At 44.4% G+C, this 27,332-nt stretch overlaps 1 protein-coding gene across 2 annotated transcripts in view; it reads right to left on the bottom strand.

The window, feature by feature from the left end:
• LOC138510562 (cytospin-A-like) overlaps nucleotides 1-27,332 on the bottom strand; it is a 1,126,527-nt gene that overhangs the window by 527,033 nt on the left and 572,162 nt on the right. For both annotated transcript variants that reach the window (XM_069626319.1, XM_069626320.1), the window contains exon 10: nucleotides 9,232-9,313. In XM_069626319.1, coding sequence (XP_069482420.1) covers nucleotides 9,232-9,313 — 82 coding nt within the window. The remainder of the gene's footprint in view (nucleotides 1-9,231; nucleotides 9,314-27,332) is intronic.

Below are 27,332 nucleotides of genomic sequence, written 5' to 3'. Positions count from 1 at the left end.
CCTCTACCAATCTCTTGCGACCTCTGAGGGGGCGTGGCCTCTGAGGGGGCATGGCAACAGCAAGCATGGTGCCGCATGTGGGTTCCATCCTCCATTTTGTCTCTCATGCAGCAGCATGTGTCATTCACTGCTGAAACACGGTAAGCGGGGTGAGTCAGTGAGAGAGTTTGCTTTGCTGAGTGGGTCCTCTCGTGTGGTGTGCCTGCTGGTGGTCGGTCACGGGCCACTGCTCCTGCCTGCAGGGCCTGCGGCGCCGGCCGTGGCCACCCAGGCAGGTCAGCAAGGCATACGTGTTTAGGATTGCTGATGGTGGCTTCGAAAATTGCCTGGCATTTTGTGCTGGACTGTCCTTACCGGGGTGGCCAGTCTCGCATACATATGGTTATTTCTCGCTGAGATGGCTAGTCGGCACAGAACGTGGATTTTTGGTCCAAATATTCAATCGTATGACATTTCTTTTTTTTTTTCCAACGTGGCAGTTGGCGTTCGTGGACCCTGCCGAGTTGTCCGAGTCTTCTGTGGCCCTTTGATGGTAGCACAGATCACATCACAAATCCCCTTGCGCTGGTGGCAAAGTGGGAATCAAAATATGAGCTGAAGCTTCGTGGCACCCAAGGCAGCAGCTCTGGGCGGGCTGTTCCCTTGCCACTCTGTCACCCATGCCTCTGGCCTCTCATGCTGTCTCTGCTGCAGACTGTAACTGAAAGGGGAAATGCGATTTCCGTGACCGCATCTGAGCCTGGGCTGTGGAGTAACACAGAGTGCAGGGTGCCGTGCCACTGCCACAGGTCAGAAATGAGGGGTGTTGTCAGAGCTGCATGTCGTTCTCAGTACTAGAGCGCTGCTGGTTGTCAGGGGATAGATGCCTTTGGTGTGGAGTGGCATAATTTAGGATTGAGGTGCACGGACAATGTGTTTTGGTTTTACCTTAATCCTGGAGTGAAGTAGGTAAGTGTCGAGCTGCCTTCACAGAGCTATGTGTGATACTGAGTGCTGGGATAGGTGGTGCAGGGCTGGATTGAGTAGCACTAGTCGAGCTGCGTTTGGTTTTTAGAACTGGAATAACAGGGGCTTGAGGAATGTTACCATGTGAATAGCAGACAGGGCAGCCGGGCAGGACAGGCGTATGTGTATTGGTGAAGTTGCCTTTGGTACAGGTTGTGTTTCTGGTAGGTTACAATGTGCTGTATTTACTCTTTGGAAATATTTTAGTAAATGGAGACGTCATCAAGGTGAAAATGTGTAGAATTATTATTCACGCACACCATCCCACTGTTAGCCGAAAGTTCATAGTTTTGCTCTCCACAACCACCTCATAACATAATTGCACGTGACGTGATGGCCCTGTGTTTTCACCTCCACGCCTCCTCGTTGCTGGTTTGAGTACCAGAAGACCGGTGTGTATGGCAAGGTGCACACATTTCCGCTGTGCACGTTTTCTGTGGATGAGGAGTCTGTTCTATTGAAGTGTGTGTAGTGAGGGCGCAGGAGTGTGTGAGAGTCATCCCTCACGAGAAGTCCCAGTGTGCCTTGCGGACCATACTATAAAACTAGGGCACTCCTTCGAGCTCGCATCTCCATTCATTATTCTTCCACAATACGATAGTTCGTTGACAATGGAAGTTGTGCACAGTGCACTTGCTTGACCTGACCACAGTGGATGTATTCAAATCCGCCTGTTACCAATGCCTTGTAACAGTCCTGCGGTTCCCTGTTTTCTATGACAGGGCTGGATGAAGGCAACCTTTACATCCACACAGGGATTGTTGTAGAGGCAGCGCTGTTGGGCCTCTACCGGGCAGCACGCCACAACAGCAATGGGGGGTTTGCGAGGAAGACATTGGAGTTTGGGGAGAATGGCCCATTTCCTAAAAATGATGGTGCATTTGCATTGAAGGCAAGTGGAGATAAGATTGCGAAAACTTAGCCTATGCATTGCAGGCCTGCAGATCACCCATGTATGCCGCAAGGCTTCTTGGGGACTTTGCTGCTGTGCTTCTTCTGGGAGAGAACACGTGGGGCTCGGCATTTGCATGCTACATGAGGTGTGTAGTTTGCAGAAATGGGCCCGCGGTCATGTATGTGGCACAACATCCAAAAGATTGTGAAAGTAGCACGGTTGCAGCATGCACAAAACTTAGAACACTTTGAACCACACATTCACGCTTGGATATCAGTGCTGGCAAGTCAACTCCAAACGTAGGCGGGTTTCCATCAGTGCTGTGTGCGTGTGAAAGGGATTTGGTGCAGAGGGTCGAGATGCAGAAGGTCATGATGATAATGAAAAAGCAAGAAAAGACTTCAAGCTGACTGAGTGGGCTGCATTTCATCCTAGAACCACACACACACATCATTAAATGTATATTAACCAACACATAGGGTCATAAATAAAAGAAGACCACGCCAACGAGGATTCGGGGAAGCAGGCCTCTCTGAAAGCTTTTCCCAGTCATATATATATAGTTTTATTTTAACTGGTGAGGTTCACACCGGTGCATTAGCCGCATTGCATGCAGGCCACCTCAGCTAATTTAAGTTGTAGATTAATAATGCTCACTTAAGTTCTACAGAGACACAATGGACTGGCAGGGTGTGTGTGTGTGTTTTGCTAAGGGCGTTGCTGAATAAAGTGTGTCACCAACTGGATCATGTAAAAGTACATTGAGAAATTCGACTTCCTGGAATAAGCCTCCTCTATCCCATGCTTTTTGCTTAAAGGCAGGGGGCCCTTGTTTATATTCCAGATCACTATTGGCAAATGGCTTTTACTAGATCCAGTTGCTCACAGATGGCTTAATCTACTGAATTTCTAACAAGAAAGGTCTTCTGATTTTATTGCATCGGGTGAATTCCATTATACAAATCCATATGCTTTAAATGGATCCATTTCCTAATAGTCAAAAGAAGCTGCACTTTCATGGGCTACTCACACTATGACAATGATGTCCACACACAGGCAACCAAAAGGCATTTTTGGTGTTCTACAATGCACTTAATGGCTTACATCTGCTCTGCTACACATTGTGAGATTTTTAACAAGTGTGTCACTGGCACATTTGAAGATTGCTGCTCCTGTCGGTTACTGAGGAAGGACTTAGCGTTCACAGACCATGTGAGGTGTCCTTACATGTATAGCACTGAGGAATTCAAGCTGAGAGGTTTTCAATTAGTTGTAATTTTTTTGGCAATCTTTGTTCAACATAGTCCAGTGAGTCGCAAAGTTCAGACTCTGTATTAAAATAAATGATCTTGCGGGGGAGGGGGTGTCACTGCTACCAATGGGTTTTGTGCACCTAAGGGGTTGCCTTCCACTCTTGACTAACTCATATGGTACTGCACAGGCCCCTTTGGGGAGGGAGCCAAGATCCCATTCTTTGTTTGGACTGTACATTTCATGGCATTGAATTCTAAATGGCCAATGCGACAAGAGTATGTTTTGTGGCGCTAGCTACTGGCATACTGGCAGAGCCAGCTTGGGCATGTTTTCTTATAGTATTACTGGCTTAAAGCCAACATCAGTATGTTCTTTTATGGGAGCACAGCGTATATGTGTGCAGCCCCCATGGACCACATACAACGGCTAGTGAGGAATGTGGACTTGTGCCAGCTCTCGGCTCATTATGCTGGTCCAGTCTCCATGTGGCCTGGAGCCAAAGAGGAGGAAATTAATGACGTCTCTCTCTCTCTCTCTCTCTCTCTCTGCGTTCCTTGCCACACTCAATATGTGGCACCTGTAAATATATATAACCTGCTGTAATCATTTGTTTTTTTGCATATCCCAACAGGGGATGACTGTAGATTTGCTTGATTCTGCCTCCGTTTCTAAGGGTTGAATTTGTTGACACACCTCCTTTCATTTCATGCAACAACCACATGTGTTTTCTTTCCATTGCATGGCATAATTTGGCCTTAGGCGTCTGCTTACATTCAGTAATTTGGTAAAATGGGCCTATACACACTGATATTAACGCTACATATAATGATCCATTCTTGTATGAAATGTATATCATATCACAGTGATATTGCAACCATATTTTTCTTAGTGTACTGGAAAAATGCTATGTGATCCCACTTCCTGTTTTGTCAAGGGGTGAAAGGTCATGTGCCATCAATTCCTATGATGTCACTTGGGGGCAGGGTCAAATGACATCACTTCCTGTAATGTCATCAGAGGTCAAGGGCCCTGTGTTGTCACTTCCGCTACCCCTGGCATTTTGGTAAAATGACGTCTCTGTGAGGCAATTGAGGAGGTTGACGATTTAGGAATAGGATGATGGACTAGGGTTAGGATGAGGGACTGGGACTAAAATGAGAGGTTAGGATGAGGGATGGAGATGAGGAGATAATATGAAAAAAGACCAAAAGATAGGACTGGAACCCGGAACTAGTACAAGAGACTAGGACAATAATGAGGGCCTAGGATTAAGCAATTTGACTAGATGAGTGACTAGGATGAAGGACTAGAATGGGAGACTAGGTCAATGGATTATGATGAGGGAAAGAGAGTATAGCGAGAGTTTAGAACGTGGGAGTCTGTCTTGGGAGTAGGACAAGTGACTGGTATGAGGGGCAAGGGACTAGGACTACGTACTAGGTCTAGATTGAGGGACTGGAATGTTATGTTATGTTACCTTAATTTATAAAGCGCACGGCCGCCCAAAGGCATCCTGGCGCTGGAATGGGCTTGAGGTCTAACAATGATTGTCTAGGACAAGACTATAGGACAAAGATGAGAGACTAGGGCTATTACAAGGGGTGGGTATGAGAGATGTGACAGGGTTGTGACCCTGTCAAGAGGGGAGAGTGACCATTCTCAACCTGGGGCCGGAGGCTCACTAAAACAAAGGTCTGAACAAGGCTTGCCCAGATATGCGAAGTCTAGCTCCTCAATCCTTCCACCTGTGCCAGAAATGTAAACCCTGATACCACTAAATCCCCCCAATACCACTCAAGGCAGTTGAAGAACTAATATGAGGGAACTGGACATGAGGGCTTATGTCAAAGACGAAACACTAGGAAAAATACTAAGAATACAACTGGCGCTAGGATAAAAGACTAGACAAATAATGAGTAAAAAGGGCTAGTGATGAGGACAAGAGACCAGCATGTGGCACTAGGGTGAAACACTAGGATAAGGGTCTAGAGTGACAGACTAGGATGTGGTGCTAGGGCTAGGAGTAGAGTGTAGGATATGGGGTTAGGATGAGGATAAGCGAATAGAATGAGGGATGATGGACCAGGACTGGGATGAGGCACTAGGAAAAGGCCTGGGACAAGTGACTAGAATGAGGGACAAGGACATGGGACTAGGACAAGAGACTAGAATTAGCAACTAGGACCGGGGCTATGATAAGGGAACTGGGGTGAGGGACTAGGACAAGGATGAATGACTAGGAAGAGGCACTAACATGAGTAAGATGAAAGACAATGACAAGATACTATGACAAGAGACACATTAGTCAGGATGTGACTCATCTGTGTAGTAGTTGTTAGCACCTCCCATTCACAAGGTCACATAGACATGGCTAGCTTTCAATCCCTGGTAAGCTTTGCCAAGATCATTGTGGGCCTGGGATTTGACAGGTGCCATCACCTGGAAGCCAAAGGCAGACTCTTCCACAGTATCTGCCAGCACTTGGGTTGCAACCTTTCTAACAGACCTTTGATCATCCTTCTCTCAGGCACCTTCTCCTTCGGGACTGACTCCCTGTCCTCCTTTGCCTCCACTGATGTATTTGCATTCCTTTCGCCCTCAATGGTTTGCAGTGCTATGCACCTCTCCTCCTCCCCTCTCAGCTTCCCACCACTCTGCTGCTATCTCCTTCCAATCACCACAGCTAGTTCTCCTCTCCTCCTGTTACTGTTGCCATCCTGCAGTGATCAGCCTCTCATTACTTTCCACCCCTCCTGGTGTCTGCTAACTCCTTCCAGCAATTTGTCTTCACACCTCCTCTCTTCTTCTCTTGATGACTTGTTTTCTTCTTCATCCCTCTCTTCCTTGCCTTTACTCCGACCTCCAATTTCTTAGATTTTACTCACTCCTCCTGTACCTGGTGAGCCTTCTATTCCTTCTCCACTCTCCTCCATGCCTCCTGCATCAACTCTTTCTCCTCCTCCTACTCTGCCACCTTGTGAATGCCTCCAACCTCCTTGCCATCTACATACGCAAGTTCCAACTTTCGATGCCTCCGGCCCACTAACTCCCACAGTTCTCCATGTGATATGGAACCTTTTGTACAAGGGTTCACATACAGTATGTATAATTGTGTCATTGACTTCAGCTTGCCACTTACACTACATGAGCTTAGGAATGTATCTGTTCATGAGGAAAATACTAACTTGCCAGCTGATTCTGCTTGTCTCCCACACTTAAATCGGGCATTGCAGACCACACCCTATTCCGGGTGGTCCACCACCTTGAGTCTTTGCTGTTCCACAGCACAGCCATGTTCATAGCCTGATGTGTTGGAGTTTTCCTGACACATGGTGTGAGTGTTTTGTGTGTGTTCAGTGCTGACGTCCATAAACCTCAGCAGTCCTGGCTCACGGGTGTGTATTCAAACAGGGTATTCCTGCCTATCCTCAGTGTAAGCCAATTAGAAATGCTAATCTTAGTCGGTTTGCTGGGACTAATGGCCATTCTCATAGGTGAGTCCCATTAAACAGTTACATTTTTTCCCAGCTGAGATTGTACCACCAAGGATAGCAGTTTAATAGTTGAACCAGTTACTTCCTAGGTTACTTTGAGGGAAATGGTTGACAGCCTGAGCACTTACCTTTGTACTACTGATCATTACCTTCTGCTGAGGGGTAGGGGTTTCTTCATGAATAGGAGGGGTGCAAGTTCCCTGTCACTAAGGGTTTAGAATAGGTCATTTCAGCTAACAACTACACTTGACAGAGCACCAACCAGTAGCCATCCCCAGAAGATGTCTTCCAGTCCTGTGCCACTGAGCAACACATTGTGAGTATGCAAGTTATTTAGAAAGCATGCATTTTTGCTCCAGGTGATTGTCTGTGACGGACATGGCAGTGTTATTTTATCCCAAGGATGCAGTCAACCACATACAGAGCTCACCTTCATAGTATTGAGGTCAGTTTGGCAAACACCATCAATGTTATGGTAGGTTTATAATGCATGAAAACCCCCTTCTACCTAAAGTGTTAGTGAAGAAAAGACTATCTTGGCTAACAATATGCCACTGTGCCAGCCAGTAGCCACCCCTGGAATTTTAGCTACAGCTCAAACCCATTGAAACATTGATTTGTGGGAACGCAAATTAGCGGCAAACAGATATATGTGATCTAGAAAATAGAATTTGTCTTTTACGGCACTGGTTTTTTAAACTCTTCACTTAGACTCCTCCAGTCCCTAAAACATGGGACATGGTCACAGCTCCCACTTTGGCTTTAATATCTTTCGAATATGGGAAAATCACAAAACTAAGTTGAAAACAAAACAGAAACAGTTGGAAAGGGTGCTTGAACTCTTGGGGCTCGATTTCTGGAATTATCTGTGCAGAAAATAGGGTACTTGCGTGCATAACTGCGTGAAAATCTGCCTTCGTCGATTCATGGTATCGAAGGCGCATATTTTTCCTGGACTTGTGTTGAGTCCACGCTGGCTCTGCAGGTCTGTGCGAGCCATCGAGGGCCTTGCGCGAGCCTCCAAGCTGAGCGTGGGCATGGCTTGCACAGAGGGCTGGGAAGGGGGTGGAACACCAAAAATGGGGAAGAACTTGCAAAGAAGTTGGCCTTCCGAGGGACGGTCTGCAGGCAGTCCCTCGCATGCCCACAATTGGATGGCATGAGATGCATTCATGGATTTGATCGCGCAATGTCTCGGGTGGGAAATGGCCATGCAAGTCTTTCATATGATCCGCAACCTGAAGGCAGGCGTAATTACACTTGCATGTAGGATATGCAGCGTGCAGGTGGGGTTGCATGTCGGATTTCGGTGTGTGTGTACTCAATCAGGGTTCCGATGTAACTTATGGGTGCGTGTAAGCAGTGTACCGGGGTGCACAAATGATTTACAGGGTTTGCACGCAGATTTCCTGAGTTATTGCCAAGTTACAATATTTCATACACATGCTGTCAGGGTGCCGAATACAGTTACGGGGGGACGCTGCACAGGATCCCTGAGTCGCAGGCCTTCTTACAGGGGGCCCCACGTACTGTTTGCATGGTGCATGTATTTGCATGCTGGGAAGTGCACAAAGGTAGCTGTTCTGGCTGTTTATGCTTTGTGTGTAGGGTCTCAGGGGCGTTCCGGGCGCGACTTGTGAATACAGTTACTTTGTGCTATAAATTCCATGAATACGCGGGGCGTGCATTTTTCTTTCTGCGCACATGCTCGCGCAGTGTCCTTCTCGGCACACAGCCCTTGCGGGATTGCACACATTTCCATGAATCGGGCCCTTGGAGTGAGCACTGTCAGTGTTGCCTAAGGAAGACAAGGAACACCGATGAAGAATGATTGGGGGAAACAACAGGCCTTGTAACATTAGTTAAGGTCTTCTGCACCCATTTTTTACAGTAACCTACTAAGATTCCAATGTTATATAATATTGCGCTAAACCCTGTCCTGGTGGGCTCATCTGGCCTGCAATGTCCCGCCAGCCGATGTAACGCCCTTGGTTACCATCCGAGGTTAGTAGATGCCAATTGTATAGGGAAAAAAGCACCAGGGGAGCTCACAAATCGTTTTCAATCGCTCCCACAAAAAACTATGTTAAAAGGGCCGCCATTGAAATGGATGCAGGAGCTCCTTCCCGGGCACCTCCTCCATTACTATGACAATAGGGAAGGAATTAGCGAGAGAGAAGTGGCATAGATGATTATGATGGATCAGTGGCAAAGCAGACAGTCAGGTAAGTCCTCTTCTATTTTTGTTGTTTAACTTGTGGAGGGGTATTGTGGAGGCCGGGACACAGGTGGGTGGACAGCAATATGGAGGGGCAGATTGGTGTGCACGAACAGCAATGGGCTTACTGGAAAATGGGGCTTTTACCTTGAGGTAAATACTTTGTTTAGAGCAAACTGGTTTGGTTGCATGCACCCAGCACTAAAGCAAGTGATAGATGGTAGAAGGTGCTTTCGAAATACCCAAATAAATAAAATACATGAATTGCATTTGCATGCATGCAAATTATAAAATGCATCATCTCTTTGGAAAATATTTGCAAACAATCCGCCTAGTTTCAGTCTGTAGAAGTTATAATACTGTACCTTGGTGTGCTACTTTGGCGCATCATTGCTGCAAGCCTCTTGTTCAATTGTTCAGATTCCTGAAAAGATCTCGAATGCATATCTAGTGAATGGGAATATGAAGAAAATGATAGTCTGTAGATCTCAATTCTCCAACACCTGTCCCTGCATCCTCTGCCATATCCTCATGTTCACCCTCCCAATAAGTCCCATGCCTTCCATCAAGGTCAATGAGAAAACCCTCCAAGAAAATAATACCAGGGAAATCACCCATTGGAGTTTGCATTAGGAAACATCTCCATTACAGTCTATGCACCATAGAGCTCACTCAGACAGATTTTCCCAACTGTTAGTAACCCCCAAATGTCATTTGGAAATGGGCCCCCACAATTACCCATACATCTTCAGCCGGATCTTCCCGTTATTTAAATCAGATGTTGAGCTTAGTGGAATATTTATATAAATGCCTGATTTCATTACATTTGCTATTTATTTATTTAATATTATTTGCATTGGTTTTGTAGAGAAAACAGTACATCATGCATACAGTACACACGACAAAGGAAATTTGCGACAGAATAATTAAACTGCGGGAATGCTGGAACACAGAAAGGAGTCTACAATGTTTGTAGTAAAAATGCTGAATAGTATAGCGAGCAAAAGACCCAGTAATTAAATCTGTCATATTTTGGTGGTCTTGTGTACATTATAAAGTTCATAGGGGATCATTGCTTCACTTCTCAATGAGGTCTTTTAGGGCAAGAAGGATTTCCATTGGTGTGGGATCACACCTTGTGTTTCTCCACATTAACATAAGAAACAAATGGTTCCTCAAATATGAAATTTATTTGGCCTAGGAGTCTGTGCGCGTGGCAGTTATTTTACCCTCGCAAATGTGCCAGACTTTCGTCTACCGCATGTGCATCCAGGGTGCCTTTTTTAGTATCTAGTTTTCAGCCACCGCGAGACGTGCAGCTGTCAACGTGTTATTAGCAAATTAAGAATCTTTAGCCTTCAGAGGGAAAATCTCCTAGCCATCTAATTCGCCAAGAAAAACCACCAATGGGTTCAGCTACAATCCCGACAACAGCATGAATGAGGTTATTAATCTCAGCCTACAAGGGTTTAATCACAGGGCACTTCTTTATGTATGTACTGATTTTTCCATGTATAAAGCGCACTGAGCCGTGAGGCATCAAGACGCTGTTACAAAACCAGTTACTCACAAAGCAGCGCATGTACATAAAATCAGTAGATCAGGCAGTCTTATGATCAACATTTAAGCAAACAGTGTCTTTAGTGATTTCGGGAAGGCCAAGTAGGAAAGGTCGCCAAATGTGAGCCATGCAGACAATCCCACCATTCTCACTCCAGCAAAGCAGAGGACATTCAAGGAACATCTTAGGAATTCTGTCAGGAGTGAGGTACCATAGGTAATTAACTTTATAGGGCTTTTTTTTTTTAAACTATTTGTATTTTTTTAAAAACATTATTTAAGCAGACAGGTAGTCAGATTGGGCGGGGGCCGCACCCCGCACCCCGCTCAAACCTTACATGACAATGACTATTGTATTGGTTCACATTGCACACCGATGTTCTACAAAGGAGTTATTTCTTTATGGATTACCAGGTTGGACTTTCCTCAAAAATTCATAAAAAGGGTCCCATACATGTTTAGGTCTGCTCACCACAGTTACAGTTGCAACATAGCCCTCCTCCCTTTCATTTACATATGTAAACTCTTTGAGCCATTCCTTACATGACGATGTCGCTTTAGATTTCCATTTCAGTCAAATGCATTTTGTTCGCAACAACGCAGCATATATTGAAAAGTCTACGTACTTTGGTGGAAACCTTCCCAATATCACCCAGCAAGTATTTGATGGGGAGAAGTACAGGGGGATCCCAACCATAAAATGCAGTACTCCAGCCACCTCCTGCCAAAATTGCGATACCTTCGGGCATTTCCAGAACATCTGAATCAAATCTGCCCCTTCACATCCACATTTCCTGCATTTATCAACTGCAGTTGGTTTAAGACCTCAAATGGAATTAAGCGCAACCGTGCATTGAGTCCAACATCTTTAGTTAACAAGCAATATCTACGCCATTTAGTCTCATCAATACTCATAGTCAGATCTCTTCCCCATTTAGACCTTGCCATATTTCGTAGTGCTAGAGCAGCCGGCACAATCTTATATATCTTTAACACTTGTCCCCTCGGCGTATCACTCCACACTATTGCATCTTTGCACTCACATGATTCTGGTTTCCGGCATGTTAGCACTCATTCTGAAGTATTGTAACAATTTAACAAGGTTAGTGCCTAATTTCACAGAGAATTCCTCCTGTATCACAAATCACCCCTCTGTAAATAGATCCCCCAGCACCATCATTTTGCCCAGATCTTTATATCTGGATCGTAAGTGGGAGGGAGACCCGGACAGTTCCACAAACCAATCTTACAATTATAGCGAGCTGTTATTCCCATATACTTAAACACTAGGACCCATGCATTCACCGTTGTGCGCACCTTGTCAAATGTACAAGAGTCTGTGTACCGATCATCCAAAATGACTGCCTTAGATCTGTTTGGCAGCACCATTTAGCTCCAGTGCCCGGTATACTGGATCGGGTTCAGGTACATACTAATCTCCTGCGTATTGTGCTTGGGTGACCAGATAATACAATTCAAAGTCTGGCACCGCCAGACCCCCCCTCCTCATAAGGTTCCGTCAGACCCTCACAACGCATGCAGGGTGTACCGCCCCCCAGATAAATTGCACTGCCATAGATCAGAGTTTTACAAAAAAAGCCTGCCTGGCCATATTGGTATAGAGTATAATAAAATAAAAGTTTGGGCAGCACCACCATTTTCAGTAGGGATAATCTACTGTATAAGGAAATCAGGAATTGAGCCCACAGCGCCAATTTATCTGCCAATGCGTTATGGTATATTTTGTGGTTATCGTCATACAGTGTCTGTTGTGTGCGGGACACCTTGACACCCAAGTACTTGAAACCAGTAGGAGCTCATCGGAATCCTTTAAGATCGACTGGGATAGTGGTTCCATCGGTAAGTGGAAACAATTCAGATTTAGAGGTGTTGATCTTATAGCCTGAGTAACTTGGAAATGTAGCCACTTACTCCATAATTGGCCCTAGGTTATCATCTGGATTCTGCAAGTATAGCAATGTGTCTTCTGCATATAGGGATATGATCTGTGGGGGTCCTGCTAAATGTATTCTCCTGTTTGCGTGACGGTCCCTCCTGAGCCAGGACAGTGGTTCTATCGTGAGTGCAAAAATAATGGGGAGAAGGGACAGCCCTGATGCGTTCCACGTGCCAATGCAAATGTTTGAGGGCACTGTTGGTACGGACCCTGGCTACCGGGTTTGTATATAATAGTCTCACGTAACCAACAAAATGACCCCACATACCAAAATGATTAAGCACCCCAAATAAATAATTCCATGATACAGAGTCCAAGGCTTTTTCAGCATCCAGGGATGCTGCAACCGCTTGAGCCTGTGGATCAATTTGTGCCATAATACCGAAGAGGTGTCGTAATTTAAAAGCTGTGGATTTTGTGGGAATAAAGCCTGACTGGTCAGGGTGTACCAGATATGTCATGTATGGAAGGGGAGCCTATTTTCCAATACTTTCGCAAAAATCTTGGCGTCAGTATTAATCAATGAGAACAGACAGTAGGAAGTGACCTCGCTTGATGGTCTACCAGGTTTTGGCAACGCCAAGATCACGGCCTCATTGAGTGTGGGTGGAAGCCACCCATATCTCAATGATTCTTCCCAAACCTTGAGGAACCATGTTGTTAGGGTCTCACTATATGTCTCATACAATTTGATGTCCAGTCCATCGGGCCCGGGGGCTTTATCAGATGATAGTGAGGCAATAGCCTCAGCTATTTCTTCGACAGTAACAGGACCGTCCAACGTTTCACACGTCTCCCCGTGAAGACTCGGGAGAGCAATCCCACTTAAATAGAGTTCTACATCCTCCTCTATACAAGTGTCTTCATTCCCACAGAGTACTTTATAAAATTGTAGAAACTCCCCATTAGTCATCTAATTTCATGTTAGGCACCTCCCTGCTGTCCCTTCAATTCCCGTAATGGATGTTGCCCCTCTCTCACCTCTGATCACCCTGGCCAAGAAGGGTCCAGTTCGATCTTGCTCCCCGTATCGACAGGCCTGGACAGGTTTTGCCATATACTGTATCTGTCGGTCCACACATTCGCGAAACTTGAACAGGTTGCCCTTAACTACCCCCAACAGTGCCTTGCCGGCGGGGGTGCCGTATTTGTTTTCTAATCTATGAAATTCCCAATCGGTCTCTGCTAGTTCCCTCCTAGTGGCTTTTATTTAGTACCCCAGTCATTACCAAGATCATTGTGCCATGAAATAAGACCTTAAAGGTTTCCCATTTCATGGCATATCTCGGAACTGAACCGTCATTTATCCAAAAATGCTACCAAATTTCACCTGTAGATCCTCAACCAGTGTCCTATCCATTATTATGGATCGTGCCATCGTCACAGAGGCTGGGGATGGGGCGAACCACCAAGTTCCAGTGACATCACCACCGGCGAGTGAGCCGACAAAATGCAGGGTAAAATTCTACTCCTGCGTGAACGTGCTGCCCATGTTGTGGAGATTACCCAGAAGTCAATCCGTGACATAGTGTCATGGACTGTGGAATAACATGTGTATTCGGCTGTTCGGCTGTGATTTGGGGTTCCTCCCTCCACACATTGAGCAATCCCAGTTGGTTCATTATTTGTTTAATCATTTTAGCTGCAGCCGTCAGTGCCCACTGTTGTGGTCATCACAGCGGTCTAAGAGTGTACTGAAGACACCCCCCATATAATGGGGGCGTCTGCCATGGCGTCTGCCATCTTCACCAGCCTCTCAGACACCTTGCTATGAAATCCTGGGTTGCTTATGTTTGGACCATAGGTGTTTGCTAATATGACCCTTCCCCCTGACATTTCCCCTCTCACTATAATGTATTGTCCCTCCAGGTCCGTCTGTGTCCCCTCTGCCTGAAAACGTAGCGATTGATGCACCAGAGTAAGCACTATGCTGGCTTGAGAGGAGTAGGTTGTATAATATCTTTGTCACCCCCATTTCGGTGCAAACCCCTCATGTAATGACCCTACTGTGTGTGTTTCCTGCAACATTGCAATTTTAAGGGAATGGCGATCCAGGTACTCAGTAATCTTCCTATTGTAAATAGGATTTTTCAGGCCCCGAACATTCCATATTAACAGTTCCATCACTTCAACTGGCATTTAGTTATAGACAATAATAGTGTGTATCTCTCAGAGAACCAATTAGCAAGTGGTAAAACCCACGACCAACAACCCACCCATCCCTGTCTGCTTTAAACCCCTCTTTAAACCATCCCACCTCCCTGCTTCCCCAGCCCACCCATTCAAGGTCCCCACTCTAATACCCCAACATTCCCTATCCCCCCACCCTCTACATCTTCCCCAACTCGATGATGTATCCCTCATATAACCATAAAACTTTCCCCTTAATTAACAATTTCACATATCAGAGTATTACTTTAACATTATGAGTCCATAATGGGGTTTCTAGTGCAATCGGCCATGTTGTTTCAATCAGCTTCTGCCCCCAGACCATGATTTTGATCATTCCCACGCTTTTGAGTTGGGAGCAGGATTGATGCCTTTATATAGGCTCTGGCAGCTGCAGGATTCTCGAAGAAATGTGCCCTGCCACTGTGCTGAAAGCGTAGCTTTGTGGGAAACATGATGGCATATAGGACGTGTCTGGCTCTCAATAGTCTCTACACTGGGTCATAGGACTGTCTCTGAACCTGGACCCCAGCTGTGAAATCCAGGTAGATATGTATATTGGAAGATTCATAACAGAGTGTCCCTTGATCTCCGGAGAAATTCAGTATGAGATCCCCGTCCCTATAGTTGAGCATTCTAACAATAATAGTACATGGAGGGGCCCCCGGTCTGGGCACCGGAGCAAGCGCGCGATGTGTATGCTCGACCAGGAAATGCGTGGAAAATGTAGCTGCCCCAAACATGGTCATCAGTAGGCTTTCAATGAACGGCTCCATGGGCCCTTCGCATGCCGCTTCGGGTACTCGGACAATGCGCACATTGTTTCGTCATGAGCGTGACTCAAGATCATCACACTTGCCTCCAATTTTGGTGAGCTCAGCCCTTAACACTGCAATGTCTCAGTCATGTCGGCCCACCTTGTCCTCCACCTCACCAATTCTTGTCTCTGCTTCGTTAATGCGGGCAGTCTCCTTCTAGAGTTTGGATTTCAATGACCCAATAGTTGCCACAAGATCGTCCAATTTAACATGCACAGACATGAAGCAACTCTGCATGGCCATTAGCAGCTGATCTTCACAGGCTTCCAAAGATGTGGTGCTCAGGGCTCATCCGTGTCTGGACCACAGGCTGTGGGGGCAGCTGCTTGGGTCCTTGTTAACAAATCCAATGGGCCGTGCTTTTCCACCGCCCCTTTTGTCATGCTGCGAAACTGGTCTCAAGCCTCCTCCACTCCCTCTTGTATGGCAATGCACCACTACACAGAGCTCTTGGGACAAGTTCCGGCAATGTCCACAGTGCTGCGGTCCTGTGCTCATGGGCACCGTAGTGTCACTTCCAAGGCTTGGCCGGCGGTGCCAATGTGTTCCTTATCCCCACTGTCTCAAGGATTTCAGAGGGTCAATGATGAACCACCATCCACGATGGCCAGTCCAACCAATTATCCTATGGCATTTAGTCTGCCCCCCACTCCATCTACCCATTCAGGCTCCTGAAGTTGTGGTACCCTCCTCCAATCCAGTAGGGGACTGGGAATCTGATGATTGATATGCTAGCCTTTCAGCCGTACCTCTGTTCCTTGTATCAAAAAGCACAACCAAATCCAGCCATTTGCATTTCCTTCTCATGTGGGGACTCGCATGATTCTCCTGCTTCCCAGATGTCCGTGCTGAACTAGGAAATAGTGCCAGCCATTGTTGTGTTGACTAATTCACTGTCTCTTGTGGTGCTTTATGTGCATAGTACAATCAACTCAATATACCAGGGACCGTTTATAATGCAGTGTCATGGAGAAATCCCCATAGGGATAATTGCATACAGCCTGGGTGCCTGCTTCTTATCTTGGAGGTTCCCTCACCCGGAATAGCCCTCAATTAGCATTGGATCTGCGCCGCAGAGGATGCCGCGGGCTGCAGGTCGCGAAGCAGCTCAGTGGGAGGAGCACGATACAAAGTTATGCTCTGCATGCGTCACCCTGCCTCACGTCTTGCTTCCAGGTTCGCCGGGGTCTCTGGTATGCTGCGGCTGTCAGCCGTCAGTCCGCTGAAGTCAGCTACATACACAACTGCTCTTGACCCCTGGGGGTCATTTAATAATTCCTGTGTGCATCCCCTCCTTATTCCACTACCAAGCAACTCCAGAATGGCGCGTGGCAGGTTGCTGGATACTTTTGCTGCTCCCCCACCAGGGCCGACAGTGCTGCGGGTTAGAGTGGTCACGTCTCCAGCTCTCATGGAAGCCCTCAACGGATCAGTTCAGGCAGCCGCTCTGTTGGATTTGCCGAGGATCAGTCCTCTGTTTCTGCAGAACAGATTAGGGCAAACTTTGGATGGGGATCGCTGCACCTCTTTAGCTTCCTCTGACTGCTTATCAGCAACGTCTAGTCTGGCACCAACAGGATATTTTAGACATACAGGATGATGCCGGGCCAGAGATCCTTTCTCAGATGTCTATTACATTGGCTGCTCAACAGCGCAACCCCTTTTATTTGTATTTTCAATAAAAACAATCAAAATAAACAAACACAAGGATACATACATTTATGAATGCACAAACCATCTTAGTAACAATGTTGACCAAAATAACTATTCATAAGAAGAAACCTATCACAAATTACTTTACTATGAATCCCCTATATACAATTATCATTATTATCAATGTATGATAATCATTGATTATTATCATTATTACATTATATGTAAGATCATTGTTTTTGTTCTCTCCCTTGTTCCCCTCCCTTTGCCTGGTCACGCTGTGAAACGCCTGTGTATGAGCGCAATATAAATAAAATATCATATCATATCATATCCCCATGTAGGAGGAGTAGTCATACAGGGTTAGCAGTTCGTTTTCATGTGTATTGTTTACCAATGTTTAAAGCAATTACAATTTCAAATGTTCATGAAGGTTTTTGCACTGTGTTCTTTTTTTTCTCACTCAAATTATGTTTCCTGCCATTTTCCTTGTGTCCAAGGTTGAAAGGTAAGATTGTACATAGCTGGGCCTGGTAACATGGGCAAACACTCTAACGTACCAGTAACTTGTATCGCATGATGTAATTGAACAGTTTTGAATTTTAATGTTTGATAAAACCCAAAATACTAAAAGTCAAACGCGGTTGTGTTCTCATTACATGACTGCATTTTCTAGTGCATAGACCGAGGTCCAACTGGAGAGGTTTATTTGACCATAGGCGGTAATTTGTATTGTTACATGTGGTAAAATCTGAAGTAGATTGTTTTCTAGTAAGTGAGTCTTAGGAGTGCCTGATGTGTGTGCGTATACAATTATTGCTGATCTATATATTTTGCATTTAGGCCATAACGGCATATGGCTGCATTGTACATAAAATGCTGTGAGTATAAATGATTGCTACCATCCCCCCACTGAGTGTATGAAGTCCAGTATCTGGTGCAAACAGTATCCGTGGTAAAAAGTATAGATGTTAGTCAATATTCTGTAGGGAGTCTTACCACAATAAGATACCACTATTTATCACCAGAATAAATACCACAGAATTAGGTGTAACTCCTCCATAAAGTAAACCCTACAGTCGGTCCCCCCCTTCATTTTGGTTAGCCAAAACCACAGTCATGTCATCAGCATAGCATAGAACTTTAATTTCTCTATCACCCACCCTTAGGCCCTGAAGACTTGATTCCTGTCTGATAAACGTCACTAAAGGCTCCAGTGCCAAGTTGAAAAGGAATAGCGAAAGCGGGTACCCCTTAATAATGCAAAGGGCATAGAGAGTTCCCCATTCACCCAAACCCTTGCACAAATCGACGAATGCAAGCTCCAGTTGCTTTAAAAAACTGGCCCCAAACCCATTTTATTTAATGTATAATCCAAGAATTTCCATGTAACCCGATCAAATGCTTTTTCTGCATCCATAAAAATCAGCAACATCTCTTCCAATTCACTGTTTGGAAGCCCTATGATATCTAAAATGGTTCTAACATTATCATAGCCATGCCTCTCTTGCATGAACCCAACCTGAGATTTGTCTATCAAATCACCAATGAAAGTATCTAACCTGTTTGTCAAAACTAATTGAGTAACAAAATTGGCCTATAGTTACAGCATTTCGAATGGTGTCTACCTTGTTTTCGGATCAGAGTAATTACTGCTTCCTTCATAGACTGACACAAAGTTCCCTCTGCTATGAAGCAATTACATAGCTCACATAGGAAAGGCGTCAAGTAAGGGCCACACTTTCTATAGAACTCGACCGGCTGCTCATCCAAACCGGGGGATTTACCTGTATGCAGCTGGTTAATGGCAAGTAGGATCTCCACATTCTTTGTGATAGTAGTGCAAAGGGATATTTGTGTGTCTCTCTTCCATTTGGTTTCACAAGAGAGTGTAAAAGTATATTTTGCATTAATACCGTCTGATAGTAAACATTGGCCTAAGCACATTCCCATCACACTGTAAATCGCATTGAATGAACCTGAAACAGGCTGACTACGCAGCCATTTTGAATTATCCGCCATTTTGATCGCCTCTTGCTTTCCGTGCCATGTTTAGAATTGTGTTTTCGGCTCCAGCAGAGCAAAATGAACTTTGTAGTGTTTCCATGATGTCAAAGTAGAAAAGAATGTTGAAGCTGCTAAAGTGGATTGTTTGTCTTGTACTATGAAACCTTGGAGTTAAACAAAAGCCGTACTAATCAGTAATTTATATACCATCTGTACCAACAATGTCTTCCCCGTTCAAACAGCAAAGTAGAAGGATGAATAGCTGAACATGTGCTTTTGCAGAAATCTTTGTTTTTGCTCCTTGAAACTAAGCTGACTTTAAACTCAAGAACAAATGATAGACAAATATAAGCGAGGAAAATAAGGAAGGCACCTTTGTGTCTTATGTTTGGAAAACATGTGAAATGTTTAAAGTAAAACAACAAACTATTCAAAGATGTTTATACATGAATTAGTTATGTGGAAAGGCTATGAACCCCAGGTAAATGTATTACACAAAGAGGGGCTGGACGATATGTCCAGGATTGTGGAAAACCTGTAGAAATACTTGTGTTTTTTAGATGTCCAGCACTCTCTAATCTCACAGTGTCTGCTTGCACACATGGCCGGGTGTTGAGAGCCAGACAGCTGCCTGTTAATAAATGTACATTATACTTTGACCTCGTGACCGGCGTATTTCTATTATTTGGTATTAAGCCTTGATATTCTTTAATCTTTCAGATGGCACCCATCAGGGACCCTCAAGATTGATGCCACATCACTAGACAAAGACAAGGCTACCGGAACGGGATCAGAGACGCCCTGCAAAGTGAGACGCGATTCCTCAGCAGTACTGCACGCCCGATCCATGCACGGTGATCAGCGTTTAGTGGACATCACAATGAGGGTCCCTCAGTGGCCTGTTTGTCGAAAATGCCGGCCACAATGATTTGATGTCCGATCGGACCTATTGATTGATTTGAAATTGTACCCTGATTCTTAAAAGTCCTGATATGTGTTGCAAGTGTTGTCTCTGCAGAAGCAAACGTAGCCAGGTAAGATCGCGATTTAACTATGCCTGGGAAATTGTCATCCTGTTGCAGGGTATTATTCCACAGAGAAAAACAATCTTTGAAACAAGGCCAACCGGCACCACCCGAAGGGTTGCCGGCTTATTTAATGTATTGTAAGTATGGCCAAGGAACTATCATATGTAATGAAATTTGGCACAGACAGACCAGATATGTTTCTGAACCTCAGTGGCCAGTTTATGGTAGTTTTGAAATTGCCCGCCTAAAGCATTTAGAATCTGTATTGTTGAGAAAAAAAGCTATTTGCAGCATTTGATGCAATTAAAGATTGGAGAAAGGAAGCCATGCAGCAACTCAAAAGTAGAGAAAAGCATGCACGTAGATACATGCCGAATGCTCAGAAAGCATTATTGCATGATCAGCAGAAACAGTCAGAATCCATCAGAGGTATAGATAGGGCTTTCCAACTAGATGTGCAAAAGATATATCCCTCTCGGGATTTTCATACGTCAGACGAGTTAATACATTATTGAATGAACGTAGAACTGTTTCAACTGCACCACATCCTTATGTGCCTCCCCCGTTGTTGTTCCTCCTCCTCCCGTTGTTGTTCCTCTTCTTCCCATTGTTGTTCCTCCTCCTACACCTCCACCTGTGCCAACAGTTGCCGTCCCCATAATTCCGTTTGCAACGGCAGCGGTTTTGCTTCTGCTACCTATTGACCAAGAAATGTATGAACCCTCTTTGCAATGGTTCTGCACCACCTGTAGTGGTTGAAGGGGCGGGAGCTGATCCAAAAATAGTGACTCATGGCACAGTATCTAAAGACAGAAAGAGAGAATTGTATACATGGGCAAAAAAGTACATAGAAGAGGGTAATGAATCGGCTGTTTTAGTTGTGATTTCTGATCAAGGGGGTATTCCTGAACAGACTATTTTGATAGAACTGATGGGAACGTATTTAGTTGAGTGAATGTCCCACAGGGGTTGAGGGATTTGAATGTCCTTTCCCGCTAAAGGGACACTGCGACGAAAAGTATATGAGCATGTAGAAAAGGTATTTGAGTTTAAAAGGGAGCTAGATCGGTAACAGAAAGATGGGATGGATGAAAATGGACAGCAGGCTTCATATGTGCAAAAGCAATTTCTTCCTAAATTGAAAACAATGAGTGAAGAAATACGCATTTGCACACTTTTAGATGGATTTCTGATATTTCAATTTCTCCCATTGAAGTGCATGACACGTTTAGTCAGTATGCTCCAGCAATGCAAAAGAAAGTGTTACAGGTGATGGTTGAGTATTTACAAGCTGAAAATGAGAAAGGAATGTTGTCCCGCAGATTTGATGGTTATTTATAAAAGAGCATTTTCGCCCGATACTGCATTGACTGTTTGTCCCGTTTTCTAGACAGGAAGTGAATACCATTAAGCAATCAATTCCAGATACTAGGAAGAATCCAACAGGATTTTATAAAGAAATTGAATCTGTCTTGCATTCGTCAGTTTTTATGGTGGATGATATAGATTTGTTGTTTCCCGTGATCCTTCCTGCTGATTTATGGAAGCTGATTAGAACTGTAGATGAGCAGGCAATGGGATGCCTTCGTACAAGCAGATGGGGGAAAGGAATGCCGGTGAGAAACCGCCAAAGGTGATACTGATGTTGCCAGACAGAATTGTGACTAAATAAAATCTCTGGAGAATTTTAACAGATTTGAGCACATATTTTCGGATTTTAGTGGTCAAGATTTAAGTACAGTACTAGGAAAGGAGCTATTTGTTGATAAGTTTGTACGTGGATTGTTGCCTGAAATCCAATTACAGATCATGACTTCTGAGATTGTGTGGCAAGCGAAATCACAATCTGAAGTGTTACACGTGGCTCCGTACTATACAATAGGGTTAATACAGAGAAGGAGAAGGTGGAAAAGAAGAAGGGAGACCTAAAGACTAGAGTGTAGTTACAGCAGATAGCTAGACGAGCCAGAGGTGGGATTACACAGTTCAGAGGTCAATTTACACCACAGGGTGGTGCGCAACTGGGTCCCATACACATAAACCAGTGTGCATATTGTAGACAGGAGGGTCATTGGCAAGCATAATGCCTGATCCTTCAGCAGCGATCAAATAGCTGGTAGAAATCAGTTTGCACAGAACCAACAGACACATCACAAGATAATCAGCAACAGAATATTAATAGTGGGAATATTTTTGATAATCCTTTGAAAGTCTATTTTTCTGAAGATTTCTCCTCTGACGATATACTGTTCCGTTTGGACAGCCCGAAGCAGGGTCTTGAACCAATACCTATTCCCATTGATCAGAAAGGGCCCTACATTGACATAAAGATGGGGAATAGGGAGCATCTCTTCTTAATAGATACAGGAGCACAGAAGTGTTCCATTGATCATTCACGGGTTCCAGATATTCCACTGTCAGGGCAGAATAACATTTCTGTAGGGTTCTCTGGTACGCCAGTGGTTAGTCCCATCTCTCGGCCGGTACCAATTTGACTGGGACCATTTACTGATTGAAATCCATTTCTATTGATGTCAAATTGTGGCCAAAATTAGTTGGGATTGAATTTATTAATGAAATTGAATGCTGTGATTTACTGTTCTCCAGATGGAGTGTACTTAACGATTTTGCCCCAAACAAACTTCCGATCCACAATTTTTGTTTATGCCATTTCCAACTGAATTGAATAAGGTTCCGACATGTTTATGGGCAGTCAATGATAATGATGTTGTAATTTGACAAATTGAGCCAGTTAAAATGTTGTTGAAACCAGGTGTTCAATTGCCGCGTATTCCGCAATATAAGATTTTGGTTGAAGGTGAACAGGCTTTGAAGAGTATTATTTCTGATTTCGTACACCGAGGTGTAATTGAGGAAATTGCAGAGAGTGTGTGTAATAGCCCGATTTGACCAGTCTACAAGAAAGGGGATAATGCAATTCCTTTTTGTTTTATTATTGATTTGCGCGCAATTTATAAGGTGGTTGCTCCACAGTTTCCGATTGTACCTGATGTCAGCACAATTCTGACTATGATTCCAGCCACGGCTACACATTTTAGTGTCGTGGATTTATAAAAATGCTTTCTTTAGTATTCCTGTGGATGTTGAAAGCAGATATTTGTTTGTGTTCACCCTAGGGGGGACTCTCGTTCACATTTACTCGTGTGCTGCAAGGGTACACTGAGAGTCCAAGTATCTATAGTAGAGCGTTGAAAGAGCAGCTTGATACGCTTGAGTTGCCTTCCACTTGCACGTTGTTGCAATATGTTGATGATCAACTTCTAGCAGCTGATTCTGAAGATGTTTGCAAAGAGGGCACAGTGTTGATGCTTATTCATTTAGCATAGCATGGGCATAAGGCTTTGTTGAAGAAATTTCAGTATTGTCGACAGGAGGTCGCATATTTGGGCAATCTCCTGTTGAAGGATGGAAGAAGACTGACACCTGAATGGATACAAAGCATCTCTGATATGTCTGTTCCAAATACACAGAAAGAGGTCAGAGCATTAATAGGCATGGCCTCATATTGTAGACAGTGGATCCCACATTTTTCGTGTTGATAAAACCTATGTTGGCACTGACAAAGGAGGACATTTCTTTGCCTTTACCGTGGAACATGGATTGCCAGAATGCTTTTGATTTACTTAAGGCTGCGCTGTGTTCAGCACCAGTTTTGGGCACACCAAATTATGAAACATGCTTTGTTTTATATGTGCATGAACGTGATAGGTGTGCGCTGGCTGTTTTGACACAGGAACATGGGGGCATGAATAGGCCGTACAGCTATTTTTCCTCCACGTTAGACCCTGTTACATGCGCTTTGCCAAGATGTTTGAGACCTGTAGCTGCTGCTGCTACATCTGGAAAACAAAGTGAGGGTATGGTCTTAGGTCACTCCTTAACCGTGATGATACCCCACTCTGTAGACATTCTATTAAGCAGAACGCAGACTCAACATATCACATCAGCTCGAATAACAAGGTACGAGCTGATTCTATTTGCTCCGCATTACCAAATTAAGAGATGTTGTTCATTGAATCCGGCTGAACTATTGCCTTCTCCACAAGAGACAGACTGCAGTGACAAGATATCACATTATTGCCTTTATGTTACAGAACAAGAAACCAAGGGCAGAATTGATTTGACTGATACACCTTTAATGGGGAGCTATTTTGTGATGGCTCCCGTTTTAAGCTACCAGATGGTACATGCACCACTGCTTATGCAATCATCACGTTAAACACTGTTGTGGAGAGCAAACGAATTCCACACAATTCTGTGCAAGCTGCAGAGATTATTGCATTAACTAGAGCCTGTGAAATTTCTGAAGGGCTTGGTGTAAACATATATACAGTTAGCCAGTATGCGTTTGGGGTGATTCATAATTTTGGAAAACTATGGGCTGAAAAGGGATTCTTGACATCACATGGAACAAAAATTCAACATGGCACTCTGATAGTCCGGTTGCCACCAGCACTTGCGCTTCCTACGCAACTAGCAATAATGAAGTGTGCTGCACAGCAGAAAGTGACGGACGATGTGGGAAAAGGAAACGCTTTTGCTGATAGGACAGCCAAACAGACTGCTACTGATCTGCACTCGAAAATGTATGTGCTTGATTCAGCAAGATGGGTTACTGATACTTGCATGATGGAGGAAGGGATTAGCAGTGTAAAAGAGAATCAGGATGAAGCTACCCCAGAAGAAATCAAACAGTGGGCTTAGGGTCCAGCGGTCAAGATGATGAGGGTTGTTGGGTGGACAATGAGAAACAGAGATGATGCTGACCAATGCCTATGTTACTGCTATAGTCACCATGGCTCATGGCCCAACACACATATGTGCTAAAAAGATTTGTCAACAGTTAGGTCCCGTCTGGCATCATGCAAGTATCCAGAAAGCTACTGAACACTTGGTTCAGAGTTGTATGATATGTTTATACCATAACATCGGAAAGGGAACACCAACACCAAAGGGTATTTATTTTAAAGAATAAACTTTCTAAAGTATGTGCACACAGCAATCTGAAATGCCCTGATGCTATACCAATAGCCTTGCTATCGATGCGGACGACCGCACAGTCATGAGATTGTCATGGGGAGACCAGCCAATGTATGGAATGCACCAAGACCAAAACGATTTAGGGACATTGAATATCCGCTTTTGTCTGACTATTGTGATCAGTTGACTCAAACTTGAATTTGATTCATCAACAGGTACGAGCAGGCCTCCTTGTAAAATATGAGGGTTCAGGTCACCGACTCCGACCCAGGGAGTGGGTCTTGGTGCAGAATTATTGAGAGGGGCACCTGTCTTGCACCTCGCTGGAAGGGGCCCTACCAGATCCTTTTGGCTACGCAAACATCTGTACGAGTGAACGGCAAGCGACACTGGATTCACGCGACGCATGTGAAAAGAGTTCCTCATCATTTGCTGTATGATAAAGGGGATGAGAAGGAAATTGATGATCCCAATACTCCAAGTGAGCCAGCTCTGATCAATACCAAAGAGATCGAGTGTGCTACAAAATTGCTTCCTGAGCCCATGGGGCCTGGGGAGACTGCAGCTTCTTCTTCATTTTCTTCTCCACCATCAACCGACGTTGCATCTGCATCCTTTTCAGAGAGCGACAACACACTGTTTTCTGACCATACTGTACCTGGAGTTTCAAGGTACAACTTGCGACCACGAAACAGGATTTAGATTTAGGGCTTGACATTACGTTAAAGTAATAGAATAGGAAAGTGTGGCTAGGATTCTGCACCCACAAGAAACCCACAAGAAACCAACGTTGAGCCAGTCCCTCGTCATTGCTCTTCTGCATACGATAAGAGGCAGGGACCGGCAAAGTTACCTTGAAGCAAGAATGGCCACGTGGTGAAGTGCCACAAACGGATGAACTGAAAAGAAAAAGCCTAACAGTGAGGCTTCTTGACGGACACTGAGAAACTATGCCCGTGTTTGGGGCCGCTTGTACTAATGATAACATTGGCCATTTTACTGACAATAGGCCTGTCCATCAAAGGCCATGGTCCCCTAGGACCAAATGGATACTGATCACAATAACAGCTTGTATTGTAATTACATTGACACTCGTATTTTGGTATTTGGAATGTATGCGTCCACTTGATACTCTATTGCCGACTGCAAGTTTGTCTACCATGTCTCCACCATATGTGCATTCGCATACTCTTGGTCCTCGGGACCTTCGACAAAGACAGGGTTATCATAACAACACCCTCTTGATGATTATGAACGCCACACATGCCATTTTTGAATAAGGCAGACTGCTGGGTTGGCACATGGTTCTGGGACCTGTTACGAACTTGGGGCTGGAAAATATTTGCAGTTCTGATGGTGATCCTGGACATTGTACTGTTTTGTTGTTGCTGCATACGGTGTCTTCCTGCCATTTGTTCCATGATAGGGGGAAGCCATTGGTAAACTTGAAACTAATACACATCTGCAGGAAAATGTTACTAATGCCTTGGTAATGCAGGATGTCTCCATAAAGGAATTCATGGCAATGAATGTTTATGAAAATGACAATTCAGGATGTTCTGATGATGATACGTGGTCCTTGGATGATGCTGATGTTTGAATAATGATCTTGGCTTAGGCCAAAAGAAGGGTTTGTGAAAATGTATTTTCTATGATACCGCCTGATAGTAAATATTGGCCTAAGCACATTCACATCACACTGTAATATCGCATTGAATGAACCTGAAACTGGCTGACTATGCCGCCATTTTGAGTTGTCCACCTTTTTGATCGCCTCCTGCTTTTTGTTCCATGCTCAGAACTTGTGTTTTGGGCTTCAACAGAGCAAGATGAACGTTGTGCTGCTTTATGATGTTAACTTAGATAGGAATGTTGAAGCTGCTAAAATGGATTGTTTATCCTGCACTGAAGAACCTTGAAGCTAAATAAAAGCTGTACTAATCAATAATTTAGATGCCATCTGTCCCAACAGTGTCTTCCATGTTCAAACAGTAAAGTAGAATAATGAATAGCTGAACATGCTCTTTTGCAGATTTCCTCATTTTCTATGATTGGAACGAACTGACTTTAAGCTCAAGGAACAAATGGTAGACAAATATAAGTGAGTAGAATGAGGAATGTTACCTTGTGTCCTGTACTTGGAAAACATGTGAATTGTTTGATGGAAAACAGCAAACTATGCAATGATGTTTAAATAAATATGAATTAGTTATGTAGTTAGGACACAAACCCTAGGTTATGTATTATGTGAAGAGGGGATGGACGATGTGTCC

The sequence above is a fragment of the Ambystoma mexicanum genome, chromosome 6p (assembly GCF_040938575.1).
Source record: "Ambystoma mexicanum isolate Mex_15411 chromosome 6p, UKY_AmexF1_1, whole genome shotgun sequence".
Lineage (NCBI taxonomy): Eukaryota > Metazoa > Chordata > Amphibia > Caudata > Ambystomatidae > Ambystoma > Ambystoma mexicanum.
Note: the sequence above shows the minus strand (reverse complement) of the source record. Positions and strands in the feature narration are given on the sequence as shown.